This window comes from Suricata suricatta, chromosome 10 (genome assembly GCF_006229205.1).
Source record: "Suricata suricatta isolate VVHF042 chromosome 10, meerkat_22Aug2017_6uvM2_HiC, whole genome shotgun sequence".
Lineage (NCBI taxonomy): Eukaryota > Metazoa > Chordata > Mammalia > Carnivora > Herpestidae > Suricata > Suricata suricatta.
This window is the reverse complement of record NC_043709.1, coordinates 64,372,302-64,399,640: the sequence shown is the minus strand read 5'-3', so window position 1 is coordinate 64,399,640 and position 27,339 is coordinate 64,372,302. Positions and strand designations below refer to the sequence as shown.

Sequence of the window (27,339 nt, the reverse complement as noted above, 5' to 3'; positions counted from 1 at the left end):
ACGACACCAACATGCTTTGTGAGAGTCTGACAGGAGGTAGAAATTCCGTGTCCCTGTCCAAGACTTCAGATCCTCTCCACGTTGGGTCCTAGATGTGACAGAGGATGGAAATGCTGACAGCCTAATATGGTTAGCAGCAGGTACCATGGCATTGGAGTCAGAACTGATGACTGGGACTGGAGAATCTCCCAGCCTTCACTTGTTTGGAGTCTGGCGTCTGCTGCAGCATCACTGGGTCCTCCCCATGGAGCAAATAGCAGCAGAGACAGGAGGGGTGCTGCCTAGCTGGCAATTAGCCAGCAACTGCCACTCCCCAGCTTCCGAACCACATGAAAGGCTAAGGGAGAAGAGCTCATCCAGAGCTGAGGGAGGCCAAGAGGCCTGACTTACAGTTCATCAGTCCTTCTTCTTTCCTCTGACTGCAAGCAGAGTTAAGTAAAAGCTGAAATTGTAGCCACCCACTCTGTGGGTTGCACACTCCCCTCTCTCGTCACTGACCCCAGACCTGGGTCTGAGCCCAGAGCGTGTGCCGGGAGCAGGGGGGTTGGGGGTGTTGGCCTTGCTGACAAAATCGATTTGGAATTTCTCAAGGTTGTGGTTTGGAGCTTAAGTTTGCCACAGAGTGTGTCTGACGAAAGAGAAGGCTAGAAAGAGAGGGAGCCAAAGGGAATACGGAGGAAGGAAACAGGAAAAAGATGAAATATTCTTGCTGTAATACCATTGGAGATTCTCCTCCCTCTTTCTAAGTGTGAGAAATTCCCATTCTGGACGTTCCTTATCATTGTTCTCTCTCATATCCTTTGTCCATTCTAGTTACATCCCCTCTCCCCCACTCCCCCATACACCCCAGGCTCAGTCAGTGACTAAAGTGGGGATGAGATAGCTTCCTGTTTCCATCAAATTTCCAAGCCCAAATTCTCAAGTGGAAATTCAGGACATAAAATTTTGCCGTAGAGTACTGCCCTAACCCAACATTCCTCAAAATGTCCTTGCTATCTTAGTAGCAAAATCACCTGTTTTTAAGGGTAATTTGGGGAGCAGATATATCTATTGCCTAGAGGAATGGAGAGAACATTCCCTGACCAAGGAGATGACCTGTTAGAGTCAGCAGCCTACAACCCCATAAACATTTAGTCACCTGTAAAGTCCTAAATGTGTGATGCCTATCCTTTTTCTTAATTGAATGATAATGGTTTGTTTTCAAAGATACTGGGCTAGGAGTAGAAAGATGGTAAGTTTTAAAAATCTGTTTTCTTTGGTTATGGTTATCTCCTAAAAGATAGAGGAACTACATTACTAAGATTAAATGCAGAAGAGCTCTGAATGAGGAAGGACAAAATACACGTGCAAATAATTCAGTAGGACAGCATGCTGGTTTTGCTGGTTTCCAGAGCAAAACGCTCCCTTTTTGAGCATTGGAATCTCTTTTATATGTTTCCCATTAGTTTTATATCTACCTCCCAGGTTCTCTGACTTGCCGCCATAAAGAAAAGCACCTGCTCTTTTGGGTCCAGGTTTGATGTTGACATACCTTCAGTATTTGAAGTCTCCAGAAAAGAGGTAAAGGACATGATAAAGGACAGGGATAAACAAAGTACAGCCAAAGAACCTAATCTCATTGGCAGTCCATTTTTATGAATCAAGCCTTATTGGATATAGCCAGGCCCATTCTTTTATGTACAGTCTATGGCTACTTGTGATTTACAACAGCAGAGCTGAGTAATTATAGCGGAGTTGAGGAGTTGCACCAAAGCCCACAAGCCTGCTACAGTTGACCCTTGAACAGGTTTGAACTGTGTGGGTCTACTTAATACATAGATTTTTTTCAGTAAATACCATATAGTACTTCTCTTCCTTACAGTTTTCTCAATAACATTTTCTTTGTTTTTTCTTTTTTTTAATTTTTTTAAATTTATTTTGGAAAGAAAGAAAGAGACAGCATGAGCAAGGGAGGGTCAGAGAGAAAGGGAGACACAGAATCTGAAGCAGGCTCCAGGCTCTGAGTTAGCTGTTAACACAGAGCCCGACATGGGGCTCGAACCCATGAACTGTGAGATCATGACCTGAGCTGAAGCCAGACGCTTAACCGACTGAGCCACCCAGGTGCCCCAATAACATTTTCTTTATCTTATTTTATTGTAAGAATATAGCATATAAAACAAGTAGCACACAAAATATGTGTTAATTGACTGTTTATGTCATGGGTAAGGCTTCCACTCAACAGTAGGCTATTAGTAGTTAAGTTTTGGGGAAGTCAAAAGTTATGCACAGGTTTTTGACTGCATGGGAAGGGAAGCTCCCCTAACCCTCCCCCATGTTGTTCAAGGGTTAAATATGTATTCACTATTGAGCCCTTTGCAGGAAGAAAAAATTACAACCCTGTTCTAGGGCAAGGACCAAGGTGAAATCTGGAGTTGGGGCACAAAAAAGTAAATAGGGCCTATGTTTGGAACTCTAGCCTCTCACCCCTAGAAGTACCCCCCTGTCTTTTCACACTGCAAGTTGACAACTAAATATTGAGGACCAGGGGCACCTGGGTGGCTCAGTTCATTAAGCATCGACTCTTGATTTCGACTCAGGTCATTATCTTTTGGTTTGTGAGTTCAAGCCCCACATCAGGCTCAATGAAGAAAGAAAGAAAGAGAGAAAGAGAGGAGGGGGGAGGGAGGAAGGAAGGAAGGAAAGAGAGAGTGTGAGAGGGAGGGAGAGAGAGAGAGGAAGGAAGGAAGGAAAGAAGGGGAAAAGGAAGGAAGGAAGGGGAAAAGGAAGGAAGGAGGAAGAAACCTTTTAAAAATAATGATAAATCAATCACTGAAGACCATTTCAAATCCTTTGTAGACCCAAGCAGGATATACATAAATAATGTCATTGAGTATATGAGGGTAGAATTCACCTGGAAAAGAAGCCATGGACTGGGATCCCAAGTATAGGCAGAAGTATCACCACCTGCACCCACTGGTCCAGTAGCTTAATTTATTTTAGTTACAAACAAACTAAGAACAACTCTCAGTACAATAAATTATCCATCCCCATCCCTCCTCCTAAAGAAAGAATAAAAGGCTCAGAGAGTCTTAGGTAAAACTCTTCCTTTGGAGGGCTCCCTTTGACATCTGAAGGTGGGGGGATAGTTTCTCTAAGACCTAGACAACTCTCTGAGGACTCAGGGGAGAGGTCCCCCTCTATCACTCTGTCCCTTCCCCAAGAAAAATCTCATTACCCCACAAGAGTGGGCCCAGGCCACTGTAGAAGAGTTTGGGAACAGCAGATAGGCATGAATGGTCTCCCTGGATACAGGTCTTCTGGCTCCACACAGGGCCTGGGGCTATCCCTCAAAGGAAAAGAGTGGTCAAACTACAGGGACTCCCCAGCTTGAAGGAAGAGGAACCAGCCCTCAAGGGACCCCAGGGTGGGGGAAAGGGAGGCAATACAGTGCATTTCACCTTAGTTCACTTCAGGTGTTTAAGGAGCAGAAGAGGGGTGACAGCTTTCCCTCCAAGGCCCTCCTATTGTGGGGGAGAAGGTTGCACATCACAGACTCTACCTGACCCTCACCTCCCCCCAAGCTGCCTCCAGGTAGATACTTGGAGCTTCTAGGAGCCAGGACTGACCCTGGACAGAAATCAGAGCAAAAGGCTGAAAAAGGTGCCCCTCCCCTTCCCCAGTGCTGTGGCGAGGCTGGCCCTCACTTACAAACATTGACCCACTCTGTGACCTTGCACTCATCACACAGCACGTAGCAGCACCAGTGAAAGCGGCAATGACAGCGCTCAACTCGTGTCTGCCGGAGCAGGTTGTGCCCACGGCCACAGCATAGGCTGCCACAGCCATCCAGCAGGCGGCTGGTCTTATTGCAGGCCCGGCCCCGAGTGCCTGGGGAGCCCACGGCAGGGTCTCGTTCACAGAAGTCAGGCGACTTCTCAAAGTAGACCAGCTCTCCGGAGAGGCGACGGGGACGCAGGCGGGGTTGGAAGGCTCCCGAGTTGCGGTTGTGGGTATCGATGAAGATGGCCCGACCCAGCCGCTCCCTCAATGCCGCCCCCACTGCCCGGAACTCTGGGGCTGCCCTCCAGCATGTCTTGAACTGGCAACTTCCCGAAGTGCCATGGCACTTGCATTTCCGCTTCAAGTTTTCAGTCACCACCTAGAGCGGCAGAGGGAGGCGAGGTGAAGGGGAGGGCAGCAAATGGGCAGAGCACAGAGGCACAGGAGAGTGGAGGGAACAGAGAGCACAGGGAAGGACAAATAGAATCAAGAATGACCATAGACTATCAGAAGAGAAAGGGCACTGCAAGGCTGGCTAATAGCCCAACTCCCTCATCTGAGGGTTGGAGAACTGAAGCCAGAGCCCAGTGATTTGCCCATCTTTAATCACTAGCTGGGGGGCGCCTGGGTGGCTCAGTCGGTTAAGTCTCCGACTTCGGCTCAGGTCAGATCTCACGTTCGTGGGTTCGAGCCCCGCGTCAGGCTCTGTGCTGACAGCTAGCTCAGAGCCTGGAGCCTGCTTCTGGTTCTGTGTCTCCTTCTGTCTCTGCCCCTCCCCCTCTCATGTTCTGTCTCTCTCTGTATCAAAAATAAATAAAACATCAAAAAAATGTAATCACTAGCTGGTAACAGAGACTCAGCTTAGGTAACTAGGTGGTAACAGAACTCAACTCCAGTTGTCCTGACTCCTAGTCCAGTGCTCTTTCCACAGTGAGCACTAGAGTGACATGTCTGACCCAGAGAACCCCTAAATTCTGTAGGGAGGCAGCTGTAATAATAGCTATCATGTAATGAGCACCTACCAAGGACTAAGCACTCTGCCGAGTGCTCCATTTGCTAGCTCCCCCTTAATGACAATGTAAGATAGATATTAGACTCTTTTTACAGATGCAAAACTGAGGTTAAGTAACTTGAGGTCCTCCAGATGGCGAGTGGCCATCACCCACCGCATCTCCTCCTCTTATTCTGCTGTGCCTCTCAAACTCTAGCCAGGCCTCAAAAGCTAAGGAGACCCAGGACAAGTTGCACACACATACCTGTCGCCCCACCCTGTTGTTGTGGATTCGCATTCTTGCCTGGATGTCCCGGGGAGCTTCCCTGGAATCCAAGAAATCCCGAGAGAACTTCTCTCCAAAGTCCATGTCATGGTTACAGCCACCCCATTCCCATGTGTCCTGGGGGCCAGGGCTGGGGCCTGAGCCAGGGCCAGGGCTGGGCAGGGAGTGGGGGAAACTCTTGCCCCGGGACAGCGCCTGCAGCTGCAGCAGCTTGGCCCGCAGCCGGTCCTGCTCACCACTGCCCTTCCAGCCACAGCCGCAGCTCACCAGCTTGCCCAGGCTGCAGGCCGTGGCTACCGCGTGCATGACCCCTGCAGCCAGCATGGAGAAGGAAAAAGCACTCTCACGGAAACCTGGGGACAAAAAGGGTGTGACGGGGGATAAGGTTGACAGGCAGCTGAGAGGAGGGAGGTGGAAAGAAATACGCAGCCACCCTTCAACTTCAGGAATTCCTAACCTGAATCCTGACTTTGCCATTTACCAGCTGAATAATTGGGGTGAAAGTCACTGAGAAGAAAGGGAACAGAAGCACAGAGCCTCAGTTTCCTCATCTATTAAGGGAGGGGATGGATTGAAGTGGTCTCTGAGGCCCATCCTCCTACAGTTAGTCTGGGATTTTAGGGTGTGGATGAAAGAGCTAGCCGGAGGGCAAGACCCCAAGGGTTGGCAGGTGACTGAAAGGGAGTCCCTGAGGTCTTTGAAGATTCCGTTCACTGAGTTCTACATCTGAAAGCCTTAGAAATTCCCCAGCCCAGCAGGTGGTGGGGTGGAAGCCGAGACCTTCTAGGTTTCTTCTCCTTCTCCTTCTTCTTCTTCTTCTTCTTCTTCTTCTTCTTCTTCTTCTTCTTCTTCTTCTTCTTCTTCTTCTTCTTCTTTTTTTTCCTTTAGGGTCTTTTAATCAACCTTACTCCACCACCCCAACACTCCCAAAGCACTGGAACTATGGAGCTGTCCTTCCCCTTTCCAGTTTCTAGTTTTATATTTGCCCTTTAAGACTGCCCTTTATGTTTATCCTAACCTGCTATTACTCTATAAAATTCTGGGAGGAGGAGAGAAGTCGGGGTGATTTGCCCTACAGTCCTATTAATATATTGGCTTCTTTGTTATGTTTTGGGGGGTCACAGAGGCTTGAGATGACAAGTCTTTCCCATGCTTCCCATTTGGGTATCAAAGCCTTCCCCCACACCCGGGCCTGTAGGGAAGGAGGGGTCCCTCACTTGCATTTAGGTAGGGGTTTGCTTGAGCCCCGAGAAGGTGAGAGACAGCATCTCGATAGGGGCCAGGCCTCTTCCACCCCAGGATGCAGGGCTTCTGGCCCAGCCTCCAGATCCCCCCCAACCTCAACCCTCCAGGGGTGAAGCTGTTTGCACACGTCTTGGGAATTCCCCTGCAGATGGCAGCTGCCTATTAACCCCGTAGTCCCTGAAGTACTGCCCCCACCCTGGAGCTGTGCGCAGGATGGATCTTTACTCCTCCAGGGAAGAAACTTGGGCATGGCCTGGCAAGAAGCAACGATGCCTTCCACACCATACCTCCCAGACCAGACCAGCAGTGACCTGTTCTTCGCCCTGCCAGTCGTTCCTCACCTGCTCAGGTGAGAGCCACCTGGGGCCCCCAGAGCACAGAGGAGGGGGCTGCTCCCTGGCTTCAAAGTCATCAGGGTCTTTGTTCCCAGCCTCTCCTCCTGGGAACCCCAGCAATTAGGGGAGTAGGTTTAACCCTTAAACGGTTGGGGGCGTCACCCCACCCCCGCTGAGGCTCTGGGGACACCAGCCTGGGCTTGTCCCGGCAGAGAGGGAGAGGGGAGAAAGTTGAGGGAGGGAATGGGGGGAACGTTTGAAGCTTCCAGGGCTGGGGGCATCTCTTCCTCACAGGTGCAACCCAGACTGAGCCTGGTGGAGGTAGGAAAGGGGGGCCCTGGGGTAGGAGAGCAGCGATCCAGCTGCCTTGCCGGCAGCACGCAGGTGGAAGCCAGGAGCAGGGGCCCAGACGGGTGGCCAGGCCCAGCTCCGTGGCTCCCGGGGGGGAATTCCCAGAGAGGCCCCTCCCCGAGTCGTGAACCGGTCCCTTCCCGCCTCCGCTCGCCTCGGCCTGCCCCCGCCCCCCGCCCGCAGCCCCAGAGGCGCAGACCGGCCCAGCCCGGCTCACCGCGCTTGAGGATGGCGCTGTGGTGCGGCAGGCGGCCGCCACCCTCCAGCGCCGAGCAGTTCCAGCGCTGGTCGCGCAGCTGGTGCTGACACTCGTGGACCGCGATGTGCAGGCCCTGCAGTGCGGATGCCGTCACGTCGGGGCTGCGCAGGCACAGGCCTAGCTGCCGTTTGCTCAGGCCCGATAGCGTCAAGCATACGGTATTGGCGGTCAGCGGCGGCTCGCCTGGCAGCTTCAGGCCCAGAATCTCATTGCTGAGGGTCCTGGGAACGCAGAAGGCGTTTCGGGGTCTGTGGTCCAGACCGCGCGCCCCCTCCGACTCCTCCCGTCCCGGGTCGGTGCTTGCAGCCTACGGCTTCTCTCGTGTGCTGGGTGACAGGGGGGAACTGCTCACCGACTGCACAACGCCAGGAACAGGAGACCCGCGAAGCCCGAGGGCGGAGGCCGCGGCCGGGGCTCCTCCGGCATGTCGAAGCCCGGGCCCGAAGGCCCCGGTGGGCAGATCGATCACGGCCTGTGGGACACAGAGACTTGGGGACTTCGGAATAAGGTGGGCTCCGAGAGGCAACCAAGGATTCCTAACTCACCAGTGCCACCCCAGTGACCCTCCACATTCCTCCCCAAACAAAACAGTAAAAATCACCCCTTGATTGCCAGTCTTGGAACCCTACATGAAGAGTTAGGGGCCTCGCAGCTGGAGATTACACAAGGGCCCCTGTAGCTGGATCCAGCCAGACACAATACCGGGCACATAGACACACTCTTATGCAGACTCAGACATACTGACTCACAAACACCACTCCACCATCTTGACCCCGGGGGCTCCCTCTTCAAGGGCCCACGACTGGCTTCCCTCACCCTATACAGTCTCACTTTCAGGGCTAAGGGGCAGAATTGGGAGATGGGTTCTCCAACAGATGGCAGGATGTGGGGGAGGGTCGCCTCCGGATGCCGTCGAGGGCAGGCACCCTAGGTGAGAAGGGTAGAGGAATGGGCTCCCGACCCCTCTTTACCCCCTTTTCCGGCAGTTCGGATAGAGGGAAGGCTCCAGGTGCACCAGACAGGGAGGGGACCTTGTTCTTGCCTGTAAAGGACCGTCGCACAGTCTGAGTCTTCTTCCTCCTCTGTTACCTTTCCTAACTAATGTTCCCCTCCTTAGAGACGCCCATCTGATCCCTCAGGTCCCAGCCTCGGTCCCCAACCCTCTGCTCTCGCGTTCATTGCCCTTCAGATCTGGGGGTATGCCTTTATTTGCTGTCTTCATCTCTGACAATATTCCTGGCTCACTCTGTGTCTCCGTGCCCCTGTGGGCGGATGCGTGTCTGTCTGTCTGACTGCCCGTGTGCCTGTCTCTGCCGCGTGTGCTCATCCCTGCCCTCCCTGCTTTCCCAGCTCCGATTACCTCCAGCTGCTCTGGTGTGGGGTCGCCACCGGCAGGGTTGGGTCACCTGGACTCAGGCTTCTCAAACCGTGGGGAGACTGCCTCGGGTTCTGCCCCCTCGGCAGAGCTGCATTCTTCCAGGGCAGGGCCACTCCTCTTCGCTGCTTCCCCAGCGCCGCCGCAGCCGCCGGGAAGGAAGGGAGGGAGGAAGGGAGGGAGTGATCGAGAAAGCTAACCAGCGGTCTAGCAAAGAACTGGGGGCTCTGGCTCTACTCTACTCGCGTCGAGCTCACAGGCGGCTCTGCTGCGGCTGACAGAGCTGCGGCCCCTCCCCGAGCCCCGGGCATCCCCACCCCACTCCTCACACCCCCCGCCTTGACCCAGGGAGCGCAGCCGCTCCCCCTCCTCCCAGCCTACACACACACCCTCTCCCCCGACGCCAGGGTTCACGATTGGCCCCACTGAAGGGGGTGGTGAGCAAAGTGGCTCTCACCTGCTCTGGGTAGCCAAGTCTGCAAGGAGGGTGCAGTGACCCAGACTAGCTCCCTAGTCTGGACCTGGTCCCACGTGGTCATTTCTCTTTGCCTCAGTTTCCTCAAGAAGAACTGGATGGCCGGAGAGTGCCTTTGACAAGATGAAGACGGAGCTGAGAATCAGCTTCCTTCCCTGGATACTGCTGTGCAGAGTTCTCAGCTAGAGCGCACCACAAGGCACTCAGAGCCAGCAGGAAAAGCTCCTTGTGGGTGGTTTGGCTTCTACCCACCTCTGAGATCTGAGCCTGCCCCTTGGGAGGGGTCAGCCTTGGCCTCAGAATTTGGTCCTAGTAGAGGCTCTAGTAGCCCCAAAGGTCTCCAGGCTTCTCCTATGCTTCCCTTGGCTTTCCCTGGCTTACAGGCAACCTTGCCTGCAGAGTTCTCCTGCCCTTCCTGGGATCTCCTGGTCTGTACCTCGAGTGGCCCATATGCTTGCTCCATGCTTTCAGATTTGCTTCACATGGTATGAGGAGGATCCCGGGATCCCAGATGGAGCCCAGCCTGAGGACAGCCAGGGAAAGAACCTGATCTTGGGGTTCACAGACCAAGGCAAGCCACCTTAGGGAGCTCCAGTGGCAGTGAAGGGGTTAGGCGCCACTGCGCTCCTGCCTGACTCACCCTCCCAGCTCTAACCACTGCGGGCTATTTTTGCCAGAGAGGGGCCCCAGGCTTCCCAGCCGCCCCCCGCCCCTGCCAGACCGCAGCCCAAGGCACAACTGGCCCCGCGCAGCCGAGGCTGGCACGTTGACTCAGAGACAGGCCCCCCGGGGAAGCAGAGCCACGGGGCTGAAACCCACAGCCACAGTCATCTCTTCCTTGGTGGTGGCCATGCAGCTTGTCTAGGCAGCCAGCCTCCAGCCTGTGCTGCTGCAGAGCCTGCCCTGTGCTGCAGGGGGCACTGCTGTCTAGGGGGCAGAGCAGTCTGAGCGAGGTCAGCGACTTTCATCTGCCCGTATATTGTTTATTGACCACCTCAATGTACTAGGTTTTGAGTAGGCTGGGGAGGTAAAAGTGCCATGGTTCCTGACACTGGACAACTCTGACCAGAGAGGGTTGCTTTTCTTTCCTTTCTCACCTCTGGGGGCAGGGGAGGAGAAGTAGCACTACAGCCCCTGCCTCTTCTTCCTGTTTGGAGGCCAAGACCCAAATCATATGTGGCTTTTGAAGCCACCAGAATCTGCAAGCTATCTCAGTAGCTTTCATCCTTACACCTGGATTCAGTGATCCTTTCCAGTGTCCCTCTTCCTGCATGGAAGCCTGGGACTCCACTCAGGTCCCCAGTAGAAGGGGACAAGGTTCCCTATGCTCCTCTTCTCTTGTGGGGACCTCTTGGACATTTGTATTTCCCCACAAGTCTCTGGGTGCCCCTTGGGTTTCTGATTTGTTTCTTCTGATTCTACCCTTGTCAGGCTGTAGTATAGTCAGGTGCCAAGGAATGGCCAGGGTCAGAACTACTACCATAGACTCCAACTTCTCAGTGACTCCAGGGCTCCCCAAGCTGGTCTGTCCAGGGGTCCATATTCCTGTTCCCTCTCTATGCATAAGCCCTGCTCTGGGCCAGTGCAGGCCACAGGCAGACAGGCTGGGTGGCCTGCACTGGCCCTCAGTGCCCTTGGCCCGACCGGCTGGCCTGAGCACTGACCCGCAGGCGGCTGGAGGGTGGTGGAGCAGGCGGGGTCTGGAGAGGGCTGAGGGTACACACCCATTGCCTAATACCCCAAGCACGCAGCCAGCTCCAGGAAAGGGGAGGGGCGGGAACCAGAGAGACCTTGACAGGGGTTGGGGCCATGACAGGAGGGGGGAAAGTGAGGGGCTGTCATTACTCTGGGGAGGGAGTGGGAGCAAGCTGGTCCCTCTTCCCCTTGATGAGAAGACTGGACGGCTGCTTTCCCATCATGAGGATGGAGGGTGTAGCAAGAACAATCTGGGAAGAACACTGGAGCCCTGGAGGGCGGGGGTCAAAGAAAAGAGTGGGGGCCCCGGGAGATTGGGGAAATCGAGCAACTGAGGCGGTGGCTAATGCAGAGCAAAGTCTCGGGAACCTCCTCCTCCTCCCCCCCTCATGTTTGCCTTGGCCCGGGGTCCCGGGTGACTCATCTATTGCTGAGTCGCTGATAGGGGCGGCCAGGCTTGGGGAACCCAAATTATAGGCCCGGGAGGGATGGATGCGCCCTCAGCAGTGAGCTCAGCTGTGCTGCCCACCCTCCGCCTGTCACGCCTTCTGTTGCAGCACCATAGGCCACCGCCCGGAGGCACCAAAGGGTCCACAGTCCGACTGCATCGGACTCTCAGGGAAAACCCCAATAGTTGAGCATTTGGTGCCAAGAAATCTGCGGGATTACCCTAGACAGAACTTTGCCCCCTTCTCTAGCACAGGCTGATGCCTTCCCAGCCCAAGGAGGCAGTGCCGCCTGCTGGTGCTTCAAAGGAAGGTAGGCTCTTCAGTCCATAAACTCTCAGCCCTAGTCTGCTTCCTCCCCACAGCCCAACATCAAAGTACAGTCCCTTTCCCCTCCAGTATCTCTCTCCCCAGTTCCCATTCCAAGAGGTGCTTTGCTACTGGTTTTCTACTTCAAGCCTTTAAAGTTATCCATGGTCAAAAGTGATAGAAAAATAGAGCAAGGTAAAAAAGAGAGGCAGTGGGGATTCTGTTTTATATAAGGGGATGGGAAAGGAAGTGAGGGAACAAACCCATGGAGATATCAGAGGAAAGACATTCCAGAAGTCAGAAAAACAGGTGCAAAGATCTCAAGACAGGAACTTGCTTGCTTGGTACATTCAAAGAATTAGCAACTAGGCCAATGCCGTCAAAAGGGGGAACCCACAGGTGAGATAATTGGTGGGGAATGAAGTTAGAGGACAAGAAAGGAGTAAGATCGATCATATAGGGCCATGGAGGCCACAAATTTTGCCTTTTTCTTTGAGAGAGATGGGGGCTCATTGGACAATTCTGAGCAGAGACATGAAATGACCTGACTTCTGTTTTGGAAAGAAAGGCTCTGACTGCTCTGTGGAGAAGAGATTGTGGGGGGCAAAGGTAGGAGCAAGGGGAGCTGTTAGGAAGAAGGCTATTGCAAGAATACAGGAGAGAGAGGATGGTGGCTCTGATGAATGATACAGCGGTGGCATAGTAACAATGGGTCACAGTCTGCATATATTTTAATTTTTCATGTTTACTTATTTATTTTGAAAGAGAGTCAGGGAGTAACAGAGAGAGAGAGAGAGAGGGAAGGAGGGAGGGAAAGAGAGATTCCCAAGCAAACTCCACACTGTCAGCGCAGAGCCTGATGCAGGGCTCAAACTCATGAGCTGCGGCACCATGACCTAAGCTGAAATCAAGATTCATTCAGCTGCTTAACAGACTGAGCCACCCAAGCACCCCCGCATATATTTTAAAGACAGAAGGATTTGTTTGTGGATTTCACAAGGAGTACAAGACAACAGATGACTCCGAGATGACTCTAAGATTCTTGTCCTGGGCAATTGTAAAGGATGGAGTGGCCATTTACTGAGATGGGACAACCGAAGAAAGACCTGGTTAGGGATGGGAAGAATCAGGAGTTCAGTTTTTTTTTTTAATGTTTATCTATTTTTTAAGAGAGAGACAGAGCATGAGCAGGGGAGGAGCAGAGAGAGGCGAGACAGACTCCAAAGCAAGCTCCAGGCTCTGAGCTGTGAGCCTCAAGATCATGACCTGAGGTGAAGTTGGATGTTTAATAGACTGGGCCACCCAGGTGCCCCAGGAGTTCAGTTTTGAACATGTATATCTTGATATGGTTATTCAAGTGTAAGATGTGCGAGTCCAGAGCTCAGGGTTCAGGGCCAGATAAATTAGGGAGCCTGAGACTGGATAGATCACCAAGACAATGAGCGTAGACTGGGAAGAAACTCCAAATTGAATTGGCGTACACTCTGAAGCTTAGAAACTGGGTATACAGAGTGAAACCAGATAGGAGACTGAGAAGGTGAGCAGCTAGGGAGGTAGGAATGGTGTTCTGGAAACCAAGTGAGGAAGTATTTCAAGGAGAAAGTGTTCACCTCTGTCTGCTGTTCCTTAAAAGTTGATTAGGATGACTAGGTCATGGATGACTTTGATCAGGAGGTGTAGCAGATTCAAAGATGTGATCAGGGTGGAAAGAGAGAATAAAGAAAAGAAATTGGTGCTAGTGATTAAAGCAGTCCTTTGAGCTTTTGCAGTAAAAGAGGGCTGAGAAATGGAGCGATTTTAAGGAGTAATGTGGAGTCAAATGAAGCTTTAGAGTTTTTAGATGGGAGAGATTACAGCATTTTCCATGCTGATGGGTGTAATTCAGTGTAGAGGTAAATTGAAGATGCAGGATGGAAACAGAGGGCAATTGATAGAGTGATGATTTGATCTAAATAGAAATTTGGGCCAGGTCTCATGGCGTGACTCAGACTTAGAGAATCTCCCCCTCCTTCTTCACTACTCCTGGTGGGTGGAATGATGGAACAAATGATACTGGCTTCATCTTTTCTTTCTTCCCACCTCTGCTTGTCACCAGGCGCCACAGACAGGACTTCCTGTCTTCCAGTGCATCTCCAACTTCCATGGGGCTTAATCAATCCACAGGCCAAAAGACATGGCCCAGGCCCCAGTGGGAATGAACTCCTAAGGGACAAAGGACAAGCTGACCATGGTACATTGTCTATTTACTTGAGCCTTCTGTGCTGGGTGCCCTCTGAAGGGACTACTGGATTTTGGATCTGGGGAGGATGCTGAACCAGTCCATCTTGTTCCTTAGTGTCAAATCCTTGGAGGGGCTAGGTGCACTGGACTGAGCGATAGGTCTGGGAAAGATGTTGCCCTCAAAAATAACCTCCATCGGGCTTCATCTTAGTTAATAAGCATCTCGTTTAAAATGGAGGTCCCCCAGGAAGATTAATTAAACGTATCAGACTGTACTCCTTAGAGTGATTTCCCTGCCTTGAAGGGGATACCTGATCATTTCGGAGACTTGGAATTCTTCAGGATCAGATCTGGGGACATACTCAATTGGAAAGCACCCTAAAAGCAGGGGAGATGAAAAAGAGAGGATCCAAAAGGGAGACAGAAAGACCCTAAAGATCATTTTTATTCATCTGTCAATTTTGAGATGGGGCCCATAGCTTGTTGCTATTGCTACACACTCACCAAAGCTGATTAGGGGAATGAGCATTGGCTTTGAGTCAAAAAAGAGGTCTTTTTTTTTTAAGCTTACTTATTTTTGAGAGAGACAGAGAGAGAGAGAGAGAGAGTGCAGGGGAGGGATAGGGAGACAGGGAGAGAATCTCAAGCAGGCTCTGAGCTGTCAGCACAGAGCCAGACTAGGGGCGCAAACTCACCAACTATGAGATCATGGCCTGAGCCGAAATCAAGAATCAGACATATAACCGACTGGGCCACCCAGGCGCCCCAGATTTGAGTTTTAATCTGGGTCTATCAACTTGTTCATTTTGTTTAAAATTTTTAAAATGTTTTTTATTTATTTTTGAGAGACAGAGAGAGACAGCGCGAGCAGGGTAGGGTCAGAGAGAGAGGGAGATACAGAATCTGAAGGAGGCTCCAGGCTCCGAGCTAGCTGTCAGCACAGAGCCCGATGCGGGGCTTGAACCCACAAACCGTGAGATCATGACCTGAACTGAAGCTGGACGCTTAACCGACTGAGCCACCCAGGCGCCCCTCATTTTTTTTAAAGACTCCAAAGTGGGGCTTGAACTCAGGAGAGTTCAAGAGTCTGAGATCAAGAGTCTCGTGTTCTACCCACTGAGCCAGCCAGGTGCCCTTAAGATTTTATTTTTAAGTAATCGCTACACCCACTGTAGGGCTCAAACTTACAACCCCAAGATCAAGAGATGCATGTACCAGCAACTGAGCCAGACACATGCTCCATTTATTCACTTATTAGCTGTGTGGACCTTGGACAACTTCCTAATCTATTTTTTTCCTCCTTAAAGTGAGAGAGAAGAGAGATGTAAAGGAGAAAGTCCTCCCTCATTCCAGGGGCCATCTGTGTGTGCTGGTGGGGTATGATGACAAAACTGGTGGTGCTCCATATGCTTCATAAAGGGGACAGCAGCCACTTTTTCTTCAATAGGAGGCCCAGGTAGCCTTGAAGCTGAACTGAGGTCCCAGGGAAAAGTGTAAAATGGAGGAGATGCTTGCAAGCATTATGGATATCTTAATGTAGTGAGAGTGGAAAGAGCCAGAATTTTGCAGGAAGAGAGAAACTTGGCAGAAAAATTAAAAAAGAAGCAGGCACATGGAGGCACAAGTTCCCTATTCTGGGTTCGGCTCAGCCAGCAACTCTTCTCTTCCCAGCCTTTTCCCACCACCCACACACCTGACATCCACTCCACTGCCTTTCCTGAGCCTATCCTCTGACTCAGCTACTCCAGACCTTGTCCATCTTGATGGACATTTGGTTGCAGGCTCAGTCCCCTCCCCTAGTGACATGTACATGTTGATACATGCCACAGAGTGACACACCATAGGGTGACACAAGGTATACATGGTGAGAATGACACATATATGCATATTTAATCTCCCCACACACACACTCATCCACCCATCCACCCACCTCCACAAACAGTTCCAGACACTCCATCCCTCAGTCAGTCTTTAGAGCTTTCCTGACAGTAGCCGCCACCTCTTTCCTGACACACAGATAATGCACTGCCCCAGGTGGTGGCTGTGACAAGTTGACTTGATTGATCCCTTCTGACATGAGCTACATTCCAAGACTCTTTGGAAAGTTCTCTAACACCCCTCCTCAAAACACGGAGTTTCTCTACATGAGGACACACAAGAGTGCGCACCCTGAGAACACACTCACACATTCATTCTCACATGCATTCACGCTTGCGTTGTCCCACTTACACACACGCACCCCCCCACAGTCATTTGTCCACTCCTTCCAGCCCACAATCTGCTGCTGCCCCCCATTTCTCTCTGGTGAACTCACCCTCCAAATCCACCCTAAGAATTTCCCTGACTGCGACCCCACTCCCAGTCTCCCGCTTATCCTTCCCTGTCCAGCCGTCGGAGGCTCCTGGGCAGGAGGCGTCTCCCCAGAGTCACTGCCCACAACTTTCCTTCCTCTACTCAGGAGTGGGGAGAGAGGGGACGCCAGCCGGGTCAAGGGTGACGTCGAGGGGACAGCCACACAGCCGGTGGTGGCGAAGCGGCCGGACCCCATCCACCTACCCGCCGGCAGATTCTCCCCTTAGCATATTGCCGCCGCGCCCCCTGGCGGACGCTGGTCCCCGACGGGCTCCGGACGCGAAGAGGAGTGAAGCGGGCGCGCGTGGGAGGGCGTCCCAAGGGGAGGGGTCGGCGGCCAGTGCAGGCCCGGAGGCGGGAGCCACCGGGCAGGGGGCGGGGGTGAGCCCCGACGGCCAGCCCGTCAGCTCTCGCCTCAGACGGGCGGGAGCCACGGCCCGCTCGCTGCCCATTGTCTGCGCCCCTGACCGGTGCGCCCTGGTGCCACAGTGCGGCCCGGCGGGGCAGCCTCCTATCGTCACTTCGGCCGGCGCCGCAACTATAAGAGGCGGTGCCGCCCGCCGTGGCTGCCTCAGCCCACCAGCTGGGACCGCGAGCCATGCTGCCCGCCGCCCGCCCCCAGGGCTGTTAGAGCCAGACTGCGAATTCTCGCCACCGCCGCCACCGCCGCGACCCGTCCCACCGTCGCGGGCAGCAGCCAAAGCCGCCCCAACTTCAGCACAGAGCAGGCGAGGCCGGGCAGGCCATGGGGCACTGGGCGCTGCTGCCCGGCTGGGTTTCTGCTATGCTGTTGCTGGCGCTGGCCGCTCTGCCCGCAGCCCTGGCCGCCAACAGCAGTGGCCGATGGTGGTAAGTGAGCTGGTGCGGGGTCGCCACTTGTCCCGGGGCGCAGAGCCAGGGGCCAGCCCCAGCCAGCTCCCACGCTCTGGGATGAGTCCGCAGGCAGGCTCGCTCCGCCGCACTGACTTCCCTCCGAGACACTTAGGGGCGCTCTGGAGCGGAGCTGCTCCAGAGAATCTAGTTCTGATGAGGTGGGGTGAACGGTCCGCCCGCGGCGGCCCAGATACTCCAGGCAGGGAGCCCACTCCCATCTAGCACCGCCCTTCTCCCTTGAGCCCCAAACCCAGCCTAGCGGTGGTAGCCACAGCACAGGTTGCCCTGCCTCGGAAGCGAAGGGCCAGGCCAGCCAGCGCTCAGAAAGGAGGCGAGAAAAGGGTGGGACTCCTGAGCATTTCACGCCTTGGGTGGGCATGGACTCCAGGCCAGGATTTCCTCGCCCAGGCTGCCGGGAAGCAGTCTCTCAGAGTCAAGGTGGACATCTGGTCTTCAGGTATCCCGTGACTCCCCTGTCCAGTCCCCAGACCCTGGGTCCCGAGCGGCCCTGCACAAAACTCCAGACGCCCATTCCTTTCAAACTAGTTAGCCAGGGAGCTCAGAGTCTTTACCTCCTTATTGATCTCCTGAGGCTCTCTCAGGCAAATAGCCCCGAGAAGAGGACAGGGTAGACGCGACCTTTTTGCTTAGGGAGCAGGTCCCGTACCAGAGCTTCAGCTCCTACCATGCATCTCATCAGGGGCATCGTGAACGTAGCCTCCTCCACGAACCTGCTGACCGACTCCAAGAGTCTACAACTGGTGCTCGAGCCCAGTCTTCAGCTGCTGAGTCGAAAACAGCGGAGGCTGATCCGCCAGAACCCGGGGATCCTGCACAGCGTGAGCGGGGGTTTGCAGAGCGCGGTGCGAGAGTGCAAGTGGCAGTTCCGCAATCGCCGCTGGAACTGCCCCACGGCTTCGGGGCCCCACCTCTTCGGCAAGATCGTCAACCGAGGTGGGTACCCAGGAAAGCGACACTTCCGGGACCAGGGGAACGCAGGGTCACCCGCAGGGCAGGGGAGGGCGAGTGCAGGGGAAGATGTCCCGGGCGCCTGCAGGGTTACCGGATCAACCCGCCAAGAGCTTCGTGCCCAGCGCCAGCTAGGGGCCGGACTCATTCTACCAGCCGTTTGCAAGGTGGGCACCTCTGGCGCGAAGCTTAACTTTTCTGCGCCACTGCCCCAGCAAAATCGAGTTCTGAGTCGTGGACGCGGGCTGGCCACCGTTTGCCGGGCCCCTCTCAAAGGCGCCTGGGAAGCTCATCTCCGCGCTCGTGTCTTGCCTCCAGCTCAGCAAGGCTTGCATCACCGACAGGGGCATAAAGTTTGGGCCTCCGAGAGGTCTTGGCAGAGTTCTTCCTCTCCCCTCTTTTCAGTTTTTCTCTCTGGAGCTGCTCCGCTCCCACTGAGGAGCCAAATGCGCCCTGAGTCTCAGGAACGCATGATTAGGAGCGTGGACAGGGTTGCGTGCTCACGCACGTGCTTTCTCTAGGAGACCAGCTTCCCAACCCAGCCGGCCGCCTGGCTCTAGGGACTCCTAGGGCGGAGTCAGGGCACGAAACTCAAGGGCCCCAAGCCCTCCACGGAGGAGGCTGGCAGCATCCCGGGTACCCGCCTCGCTGATCCCCGCTCCCTTCCCTCACAGGCTGCCGGGAAACGGCGTTTATTTTCGCCATCACCTCCGCCGGGGTTACCCATTCGGTGGCGCGCTCCTGTTCAGAGGGCTCCATCGAGTCTTGCACATGCGACTATCGGCGGCGCGGCCCTGGGGGCCCCGACTGGCACTGGGGGGGCTGCAGCGACAACATCGACTTTGGCCGCCTCTTCGGCAGAGAGTTTGTGGACTCCGGGGAGAAGGGGCGGGACCTGCGCTTCCTCATGAACCTTCACAACAACGAGGCAGGCCGCACGGTGAGCGGGCTTGAGGGGCTCCGCCCGGAAGCGGAGTGGCGTGGCAGGGATCTCCGAGGACCTGAGCAGAAGCTAACCTCGAACTTGGGGAATGACTATTGGTGATAAGACCAGGCGTCAGGGTAGGGGACCAGGAGAGGACGTCCCGAGGATGCAGGAGGTTTGGAAGGAAGGCTGAGAATGGAAGAGATAGTGGCTGAGGGCAGGTAGAACTGAAGAGGTTAGATGTCATGGAATCCGTGGAACGTATTGCCGACAGTCCTCCATTGTACAGATGCAAAAAAACGAGGCTTGGAGGCCGAGACCAATATCCGGCGTGGAACAGTTGGGCCTGGGGTTCAAATCTCGCCGCGACGTTTCGCGCCTCCCTTCCCCCCCCCGGCCTAGGCCTAGGCCTTTGCTGAGGTCCCGACAGGGTCCGGGAGGGGGCGGTATCTGGGACGGTGGTGGCTCTGGCTCTGACAGTGCCCCGGACATCCTTTCTTCCTCCTTCCCCCCAGACTGTGTTCTCTGAGATGCGCCAGGAGTGCAAGTGCCACGGGATGTCCGGCTCGTGCACTGTGCGCACGTGCTGGATGCGGCTGCCCACGCTGCGCGCCGTGGGCGACGTGCTGCGCGACCGATTTGATGGCGCCTCACGCGTCCTCTACGGCAACCGCGGCAGCAACCGCGCCTCGCGGGCGGAACTGCTGCGCCTGGAGCCCGAAGACCCGGCGCACAAGCCGCCCTCCCCCCACGACCTCGTCTACTTCGAGAAATCGCCCAATTTCTGCACATACAGCGGACGTTTGGGAACGGCGGGCACGGCCGGGCGCGCCTGCAACAGCTCGTCACCCGCGCTAGACGGCTGCGAGCTGCTCTGCTGTGGCCGAGGCCACCGCACTCGCACACAGCGCGTCACCGAGCGCTGCAACTGCACCTTCCACTGGTGCTGCCACGTCAGCTGCCGCAACTGCACGCACACGCGCGTACTGCACGAATGTCTGTGAGACGCTGCGCGGACTCGCCCAGGAGCGTCCCCCTCTAACCCACCCCGATACGTGCTCACCCAGTCGCCTCCAGCCACAATCCCCCGAGATTCACACGTGCGCGGTCGTTTCTCCCACCTCCTCCTACCGAGGGACTCCTGAAACCACTTGCCTGGGCCGGCATGAACCCTCTTGCCATCCTGATGGACCTGCCCCGGACCTACCTCCCTCCCTCTCCCGGGAGACCCCTTGTTGCACTGCCCCCTGCTTGGCCAGGAGGTGAGAGAAGGATTGTTCACTTCCCCCCTGGGGGTCAGCTTCCGTCTGCGTGGCTCTGCTTCCTCTACCGGGCCAGTGACCTCCCGGCCTCTCTCCCTCCCCATTATCCTCCGTTTTTTTCGCCAGATCCTCTCCCGCCCTTCCCATTCTCCCGCCGAGGGTGCTGATGCTGAACACACACCTGCACAGCAGGGCCTTTCTCCTCCCCGCCTTCAACTGAACCGGGAGGTTCTCCGGTGAAAGGGCAGCTGTGATGATGTGGAAAATGAGGTTGGGGGCCCCAGCAGAAATACCCCCATTCTCCCAGCCTCTGTCATGGAGCCATTGAACAGCTGTGAGCCATGCCTCCCTCACTCACCTCCTACCCCTTCCTGTCCTGCCTCCTCATCAGTGTGTAAATAATTTGCACTGAATCGTGGATACAAAACCACGAGTTTGGTTGTTGTAAATAAAACTATTTATTGTGCTGGGTTTCAGCCTGGCTTGCAGAGACCACTTCCACCCCAACCCAATCCCTCTCCCTTCTCCTCTCCTTTTCTGCTCTCCAGTCTTCTCTGATCCCTCTTCTCTCTCCAGTTTCTTAAAGATGCCATTGCCTACCGGAATCAGCATTTCCTTCCATTGTAGCTATTAGTGGCTCCTCGCCCCCACCAATGTAGTATCTTCCTCCGCAGAATAAAATCTCTATTTTTATCAATGACTTGATGGCTTTTCCTTGAATCCAGAACATACCATTGCTTTACCTCTCTTAAACAAATAGGATACATTGTTGGGGAACTGGTTTCCCTGTCCTGCAAGAAGACCCTGAGATTCTGACCCTTGCCTGACCTTAATGAGGGCACTGGGGGTCTAGGTCTACAGAAGAACCTGGGCAGGAGTGAAGAGACCCTGCAGGATTCTTCTTTCTATTCAAACACCAATTGGCTGTGTGATACTGGGCAAATCCATTAACTGCCTCAATTTCTTCCCTTGCTGAATGGGGATTAAACAGACAAACAAACTCTAAGCCCGCCTTTCCTAGGTATTGTAAAAATAGCTACAACTGAGTGATAGCCATGACCGCGTTCTGAAAAGAAACCAAAGAAGAAAGAGCAATCCAAGTAGAAAGGGTGCTGCTGTAGAGCTTTGGGCCCCTGAAGCCTCTTTGCTTCAGCTGTGGTCAGGGCATCAAGCAGTGGGGAAGGCACTTTCCTCCCCAAGAGAAGGAAACACCTTATTAGGAGCCCAGCTCCCAACTTTGGGCTCAGGAGGATCCAGGTAACAGGTGATAGGCTCTTGAGCTGGACCCAAAAGCTCAGACACGACCGTGGGGGAGAAGAAGGGAGCTGGAGGGCTAGAATTCAGCTAGAGGCTAGGGTTTAAACTAATGTGACTAGAAGGAAACCCAAGTGTGGTCCATAACCAAACCATTAAGTTAGTCATACCCATAAAGAGCCTGAAAGAGGACTCTGTTACTAATCCTCCATGTGCACATTGACCAGAGTCAGAAGGGGTACTAATCCTGCCTACACCCTGAACCTATCTCTAACCCTAATCCTCTGCCCATCCCTAGATCTAGGTTTAACCTTAGCTTTAACCCGAACTTAAGACAACACTAACCCCTTCCTGAGCTCTAATGCCTGTCCCTAATCCTAACACTTCCCCGCCAGGGGAGGACCTAAAAGGCAGGGGGAGCTATGAAGCACCCCATCCCCCAAGGGCAACAACTGATCCCAGATGACTGGAGAATTTCTCCCCCTCCCCAGGACTCTTTTGCTGTGGTAGCTGCCTCCCACCTCTCCCTGGATGTGTGAACTCTGACCCCTGTTGGCCTTTGGGGTATGTGTGGGGGTAGGGGAGTGGAGACAGGAGCTGCTCAACCCTGCAAGGACATCCCTTTCCCTTTTTCTCCATCCACCAAGCTAGCACCAGCTTAGGTCTCATGGGCAGCAGAGGCGGAGGAATAGAAACCTTATTGATTGGGGTGGAAGGCACCTCTCATAAGCCATGGGTTTCCAGTAAAGAACCCCCTGCAGAGAATGTCCAGTCTTTAATCCAATGAATTATTAGATCCCCCAGCTCCCAAAACAAGAAGTGAATGGGCTGCCAGAGGCAGGAGAGGGAGCTTGGACCCCTGCTGGACAATGCCCAGAGTTGGGGAGAAGCAGCAACATTTGGGGAGCTGAAGGGTTGGCAGCTGTCCCCAAGCACTCTCACCTGACTCCTAACTCCAAGAGCAGGAATGGGTATCAGCTTTCAGGCCCAGAAGCTGGTGCCTCTGAGCCAAGCTGACACCTACGGGCTAGAAGAAGGGTAAAAAGAAGCAATGAATCCTGTTCTGGCCCTAATTAGACTTTCAACAAATCTGTTGTTTTCTCAGCCTCAGTTACCTTGTCTATTAAACAGAGATACTTACCAGGCCTTAGTCTTCTCCTTCAAGAAGGTGGTGAGGTTCAGATGAGGTCATGTTCATGAAAACTCGGGACACTTGCTGACACCTCTTCTGTGCCAGGCATGTGCCAAATGCTGTGGATACAGGGATGCATGAGCCATCGTGCCTACCTAGAGGAGTTTATAGAGTGGCCAGGGAATCAGGCACATCAACTGGTATTGTCAGACTACTAAGGGAGTGCAGTGAGTTTCCAACGAAGTGCAAAGCCCTCTGCACATCCGTGAGGTTTGATGACAGACCCAGACTCGAGTCCTCTGCATGGGAGCCCTCACCTCCAGGGGCAGGGACGTCAGAGTCAGAAGTGTAGAATGAGGCTGGACCCTCAAGGGGCCATGCACTAAGAAAAAAGGTGGGGTGTGTGTGGGGGGGGGAAACAAGCAAAATGGGTGGAGGATCTCTGCAAAGCATCACACAGAAGTTAATTCTTGCTGATATTATGCTCACCTGGGCCATCCTCACAAAGGATGTGCCTGAAGGGGATTGCCGTCGGATGGTGTTGTCAGGAATGGGCCTGCCCTGTCCACCCAGGCTATCCTTCCACCCTCCTCAGGTGCCAGGTGCCACACACCCAGGGGGATCTGAGGCCGCCAGGGACCCCGGACACATGGTTGGCCTCAGTGGGCGAAGGAGGCACTGGTCCTGAAATACCCTGGGGGGAGCGGAAAAGCTGAGAGGAGTGAGATGGCAGACCTGCACAGTCCCCAGGGGGTCAGCAAGCCGGCACCACACACACCCTGCCACACGCACCCTGGAAAAACCCTGTCAGTGGGGCTGCAAATACCCCAGGGTCTAGCACCCCCCCCCCCATCTAAGGCTGGCTCAGTCCTCCTCTCCAGGCCAGAGGGAGAAAAATAACAAAATGAGGAGAAAATAAGCTGTTTGGCTGTGGTGTGAGCAGGAATATCCATACAGAGCTGCCCACCACTCACCCTTACTCACTCTTTCCACACCCAGCCTGGGCGCCCAGCATGAGACAGACCACCCCCCTGCCCCCTCCCCCGTCTGGGCTAAAAGCAGACGCTGGTGAGCGAGCAGCAGGTTATAAATATGCCCAGGGAACTGCCGCCAACTCGCTCCCTTGTCATTCCCTGGGAGGGGATAGGGTGGGGTGGCTCCTAGGGAGGAGCCAGGGCTGCCCTCCTCCTGGGGCCCAGGAGGAAGTGGGGCTTCCAAGAGGCTACTGCACTTTTTTTGCCCTTTTCCAAGGGAAGGAAGCACTACCACTTCATTTTTCCTGGACATTTGCTCATCTGCTCAGTGGTGGGATTCCATCTTCTCTGGGCCACATTGGGGAGCTCAGAAGGAAAGGGCCCAAGGCCACCCGGTATCATGGGACAGCCCAGCATCACTACTCATTCTCTCATTCATTTACTCTCAGCAAAACCAAAGTTTATTCATTCATTCAGCAGACATTTACTGAGGGCCTGATGAGCACCAGGCCCGCGCATAAAAATACCTGCTCGCACAAGTGTCTACACATGTAATGTGCATGCACGCGCAGCGGCGGCTTCCCTGTGTTCACATCAGCACCAGCCCCTCTACGGACTTCTTGGCTTTTACCCGGCAGCCTCATCAGGAAGGGTAAAGCTTCAGGATCCCTCCTGGTTCTGCCTCAGAGTAGGTTGGTAGAGGTGGAAGGTGTTGAGGATAGGGCCCCTAAACATTCCTGTGTCCACTAATTCCCAGATAAATGAAGGGTCCTTTTTCTCCTCCCTGCCCAATCATCTCCCAATGCAGGCGCCATGCCAGGAGAAAAAGCCACTCTGTGGGATGCTGGGAGGCACCTGCCCAGGCTGCCAGAGCCTCCTGCTTCCTCCTATCCATTTGCCAAGTAGGTGCCAAGCTGAGCAAAAGGGGGCAGTGCCACCCTGGGAAGCTTCCAGCATTCCTCCGCCGGGGCTGAACCCCTCCCTTCTCCCTCCTCCCTATTAATCCTCGGAAGTGAAGGGGCCGTCCCTGGCCCTATTGTGGCCCCTCGCCCTCCTTGGCTGGCGTCTAATTAACTCCTCCTGCCCCCGGTTTTGTGTGCCCCCCTTACCCCACCTTGTCGGCCCCGCCCCTCCGCTCGGCCTGCTCCCCCCCACGGACATTCCAGCCTAGACGGGCTGGTGTGCCAGGGCAACCAGGGCCGGACCAAGGTCTAATCCTCCCGCCGCCTGGCTCGGCTGGGGGAGCCCCACTCACCTCCCCGCTCTCTGGGGGCTGCCGGGCTCTGCTGCGGCGGAGACACACAATCAGGACAAAGGCGCAGCCCCCAGGGGGCTAACTCAGCCTTCACGCCCAGGTTGTGCGGCATTTGGGGAGTTTAATGAATTGTCCATCACGCCTTTCAGGGCCCGCCCGTCAGCCTGGATTAATCTTCGGAGCCCTGGTGGGGTAGGAGACACTAAGCCTGTATTTATTACTCTCCCATTGTCACTAATTGAGGTAATTATCTGTGACTCTGGCCTGGCCAACAATGCGGCATTCACTCCCGGGACCTCGATAGGCCTGGCTCCCACTCTCAGCACCAACCCTCCCTCCTCTCTTCTTCCAAACCCGCCAAGGGCTAAGTTGGGCCCTGGAGCATGTTGGGAAAGTGGACAATGTCCCACAATGCTTCACCTCCCAACTGGTGTCTCCAACAGCCACCACCAAGGAGTTGCAGCTAGGGAGAGGCCTGCGCCCCCCCTCCCCCAAAGTAGATGAGAAAAAGAAGGTAGCCTGTCTAGAGACAGGTTTGGCTGGTAGAGCCCCCAGGCCACAGAGGGGCATGTTTCTGACGTCTTTGGTTTTCTGGACACTCCAGCTCCTCTTCTCTGGGCTGGTGACATCAGGATCTCATAGGGCTCTTCTGTGGATCCACTCTCATGTTCCTGGAGCCTCCAGAGCTCTGGAGTATTGGGAGGCCCTAATCCATATCAGCCATACTCTCAGGAGGTCCCTAGAGCTACTAGAATTGGCAGTGTGGCTGTGGATACAAATGGGAGGATGAGAGAGAGAGTAGGAAAAGGCTGGTCAGGGAGCTCGGAAAGGGCAAGGGGAGTCATCCAAGGAAGCAGGATTTAGGGGTCACACTCATGTACCCATGCAGCAATGTTAGAGAGAAACTTGGATTTGGAGGAATGGCAGTGCCAAAGAGTAGATTTCTCATGGAGATGGCTTCCCAGGTCAAGGGGATTGGCCCGGGGAACGTGTGTATGTGTGTATGTAAAAGAAAGAGAATGATAGCAAAGAAAGTTTGGGTTTTGGACTAGATGTTGAGCTCCTTGAAGGAAGGGACAATGACTTGGTCACTGCTGTTATTCCAAGAGCCTAACATTGTACCTGACACATGGTACTGTCACACGAATGGATGGATAGATGAGGACGGTACTCACTGTGGGGTTGGGGGTCTGTTGACTCTCCTTTTCCATGACTGCCCTTAGCCTTCTCATTCTGTCTCAGCACTTGCTGGAAGGAAATGTCTAGACTATCCAGGGACAGTTCTTGGATGGGCACTTCTCCAACTGCAAACATTTTAAGAACCTTGGCTGAACACTTGTTCTGAACACAGAACACCGCCACCTTGTGGTACCTCTTGGAAGAGCTCCTGGAGAGACTCCAGCAAAGAAAGCAGGGTTTACCCTATGCTTTGGTGGAGGTGGAGGGACACCAGGCAGCAGCCCCCTCTTCTCCCATTTATCTGGTGCTGAATTGCTGTGCCAGTGTTCCTGTTACAGACAGTTTTATCATTTCTTCCTACCTTCTGATAGCATTTGCTGGGAACCTCCTTCAGGCCAAGCTTGTAGTGGATACAGAGTTAAATTAAAGGCACTACCCTTGAGTAGCTTATGGTCCAACAGGGGATTCCACGACATAACAAAATCAACAAAGGCCATAATCCAGCAGCAGAGAAAACAATGCTAAAGGGGTTGAGGAGGCAACTGAGACATTCACAGCTCAAAACCTCTCTGCCCTTCCCCTCTTCCTCAATTTTTCTCACTAAAGCTCAAATGTTTTATCCTTGCTTTCCAGAGACAGTTCATGATTTGGCTCACACACATCATTACAGGGTTCTTGCACCTGCATCCCCCAGTGACTCTGTTCCCTGTGAAAGCGTTGGGCTTTCCTACCTCTCGATATTTACCCACACCCTGGAAAAGTAACTCTTCCCCATCTCCCCCTGTTGAAACTCATCTTGTATGTCTCTCCCTATATATAAGCCCTTCTAATTTCCCTTGGCAAAGTGGCCTTGCCTCTGGGCAAAGCTTTCATTAACAGCCCGTATTGGCTGTCCCATGGATGGTTATCTGCATAAATTACCTATCCTCCTACCAGAGTTTCACTTTCCTGAGGACATCGGCTCTGTGTTTGGTTCATCTTGGCATTCCTTGTAGCACTGAGCTAGGCATATCACATGTTCTCGTTAAGAGAAGAGACGGATGGGGGTGTCTAGGTGGCTCAGTCAGTTAAGTGTCTGCCTTCGGCTCAGGTCATGATCTCATGTTCGTGGGTTCAAGCCCCGCATCGGGCTCTGCTGACAGCTAGCTCAGAGCCTGGAGCCTGCTTCAGATTCTGTGTCTCCCTCTGTCTCTGACCCTCCCCTGCTTGCGCTGTCCCTCTCTGCCTCTCAAAAATAAATAAAAAAACATTACAAAAAGAGAGAGAGAAGAGACGGATGGATGCATTCCATCCAATTTCGGCTCAGGTCATGATCTCATGGTTGGTGAGTTCGAGCCTGTATCAGACTCGCTGCCATCAGCACGGAGCCCACCCCGGATCCTGTTCCCCTCTCTCTGTTCCCCTCTCCCACTCAC

The 27,339-nt window shown here is 54.1% G+C and overlaps 2 protein-coding genes and 1 long non-coding RNA gene across 4 annotated transcripts; 2 read left to right on the top strand and 1 right to left on the bottom strand.

The window, feature by feature from the left end:
- The first annotated feature begins 1,514 nt into the window (after positions 1-1,514).
- Positions 1,515-9,274, top strand: LOC115305414. Of its 2 annotated transcripts, none has more exons than XR_003914769.1 (3): positions 1,515-1,560; positions 6,518-6,633; positions 9,159-9,274. It is a non-coding gene; the product is annotated as an uncharacterized LOC115305414 (long non-coding RNA). The 2 variants fall into 2 exon arrangements; XR_003914768.1 differs by lacking the exon at positions 9,159-9,274 and adding an exon at positions 6,914-6,967.
- WNT10B (Wnt family member 10B) lies at positions 2,960-8,793 on the bottom strand. Its single transcript, XM_029955645.1, has 5 exons — positions 8,590-8,793; positions 7,582-7,701; positions 7,188-7,450; positions 5,019-5,392; positions 2,960-4,141 (listed from the first exon to the last, which is right to left on the bottom strand). The coding sequence occupies exons 2-5, from the start codon at positions 7,653-7,655 to the stop codon at positions 3,683-3,685; spliced, it is 1,170 nt and encodes a 389-aa protein (XP_029811505.1). The 5' UTR covers positions 7,656-7,701; positions 8,590-8,793; the 3' UTR covers positions 2,960-3,682.
- Positions 9,275-17,436: 8,162 nt separating the features above from the next.
- WNT1 (Wnt family member 1) lies at positions 17,437-20,830 on the top strand. The gene is made up of 3 exons (XM_029954825.1): positions 17,437-17,928; positions 18,618-18,883; positions 19,384-20,830. Exons 1-3 carry the CDS (start codon positions 17,661-17,663, stop codon positions 19,870-19,872), a joined length of 1,023 nt encoding a protein of 340 aa, XP_029810685.1. The 5' UTR covers positions 17,437-17,660; the 3' UTR covers positions 19,873-20,830.
- Positions 20,831-27,339: the final 6,509 nt, after the last annotated feature.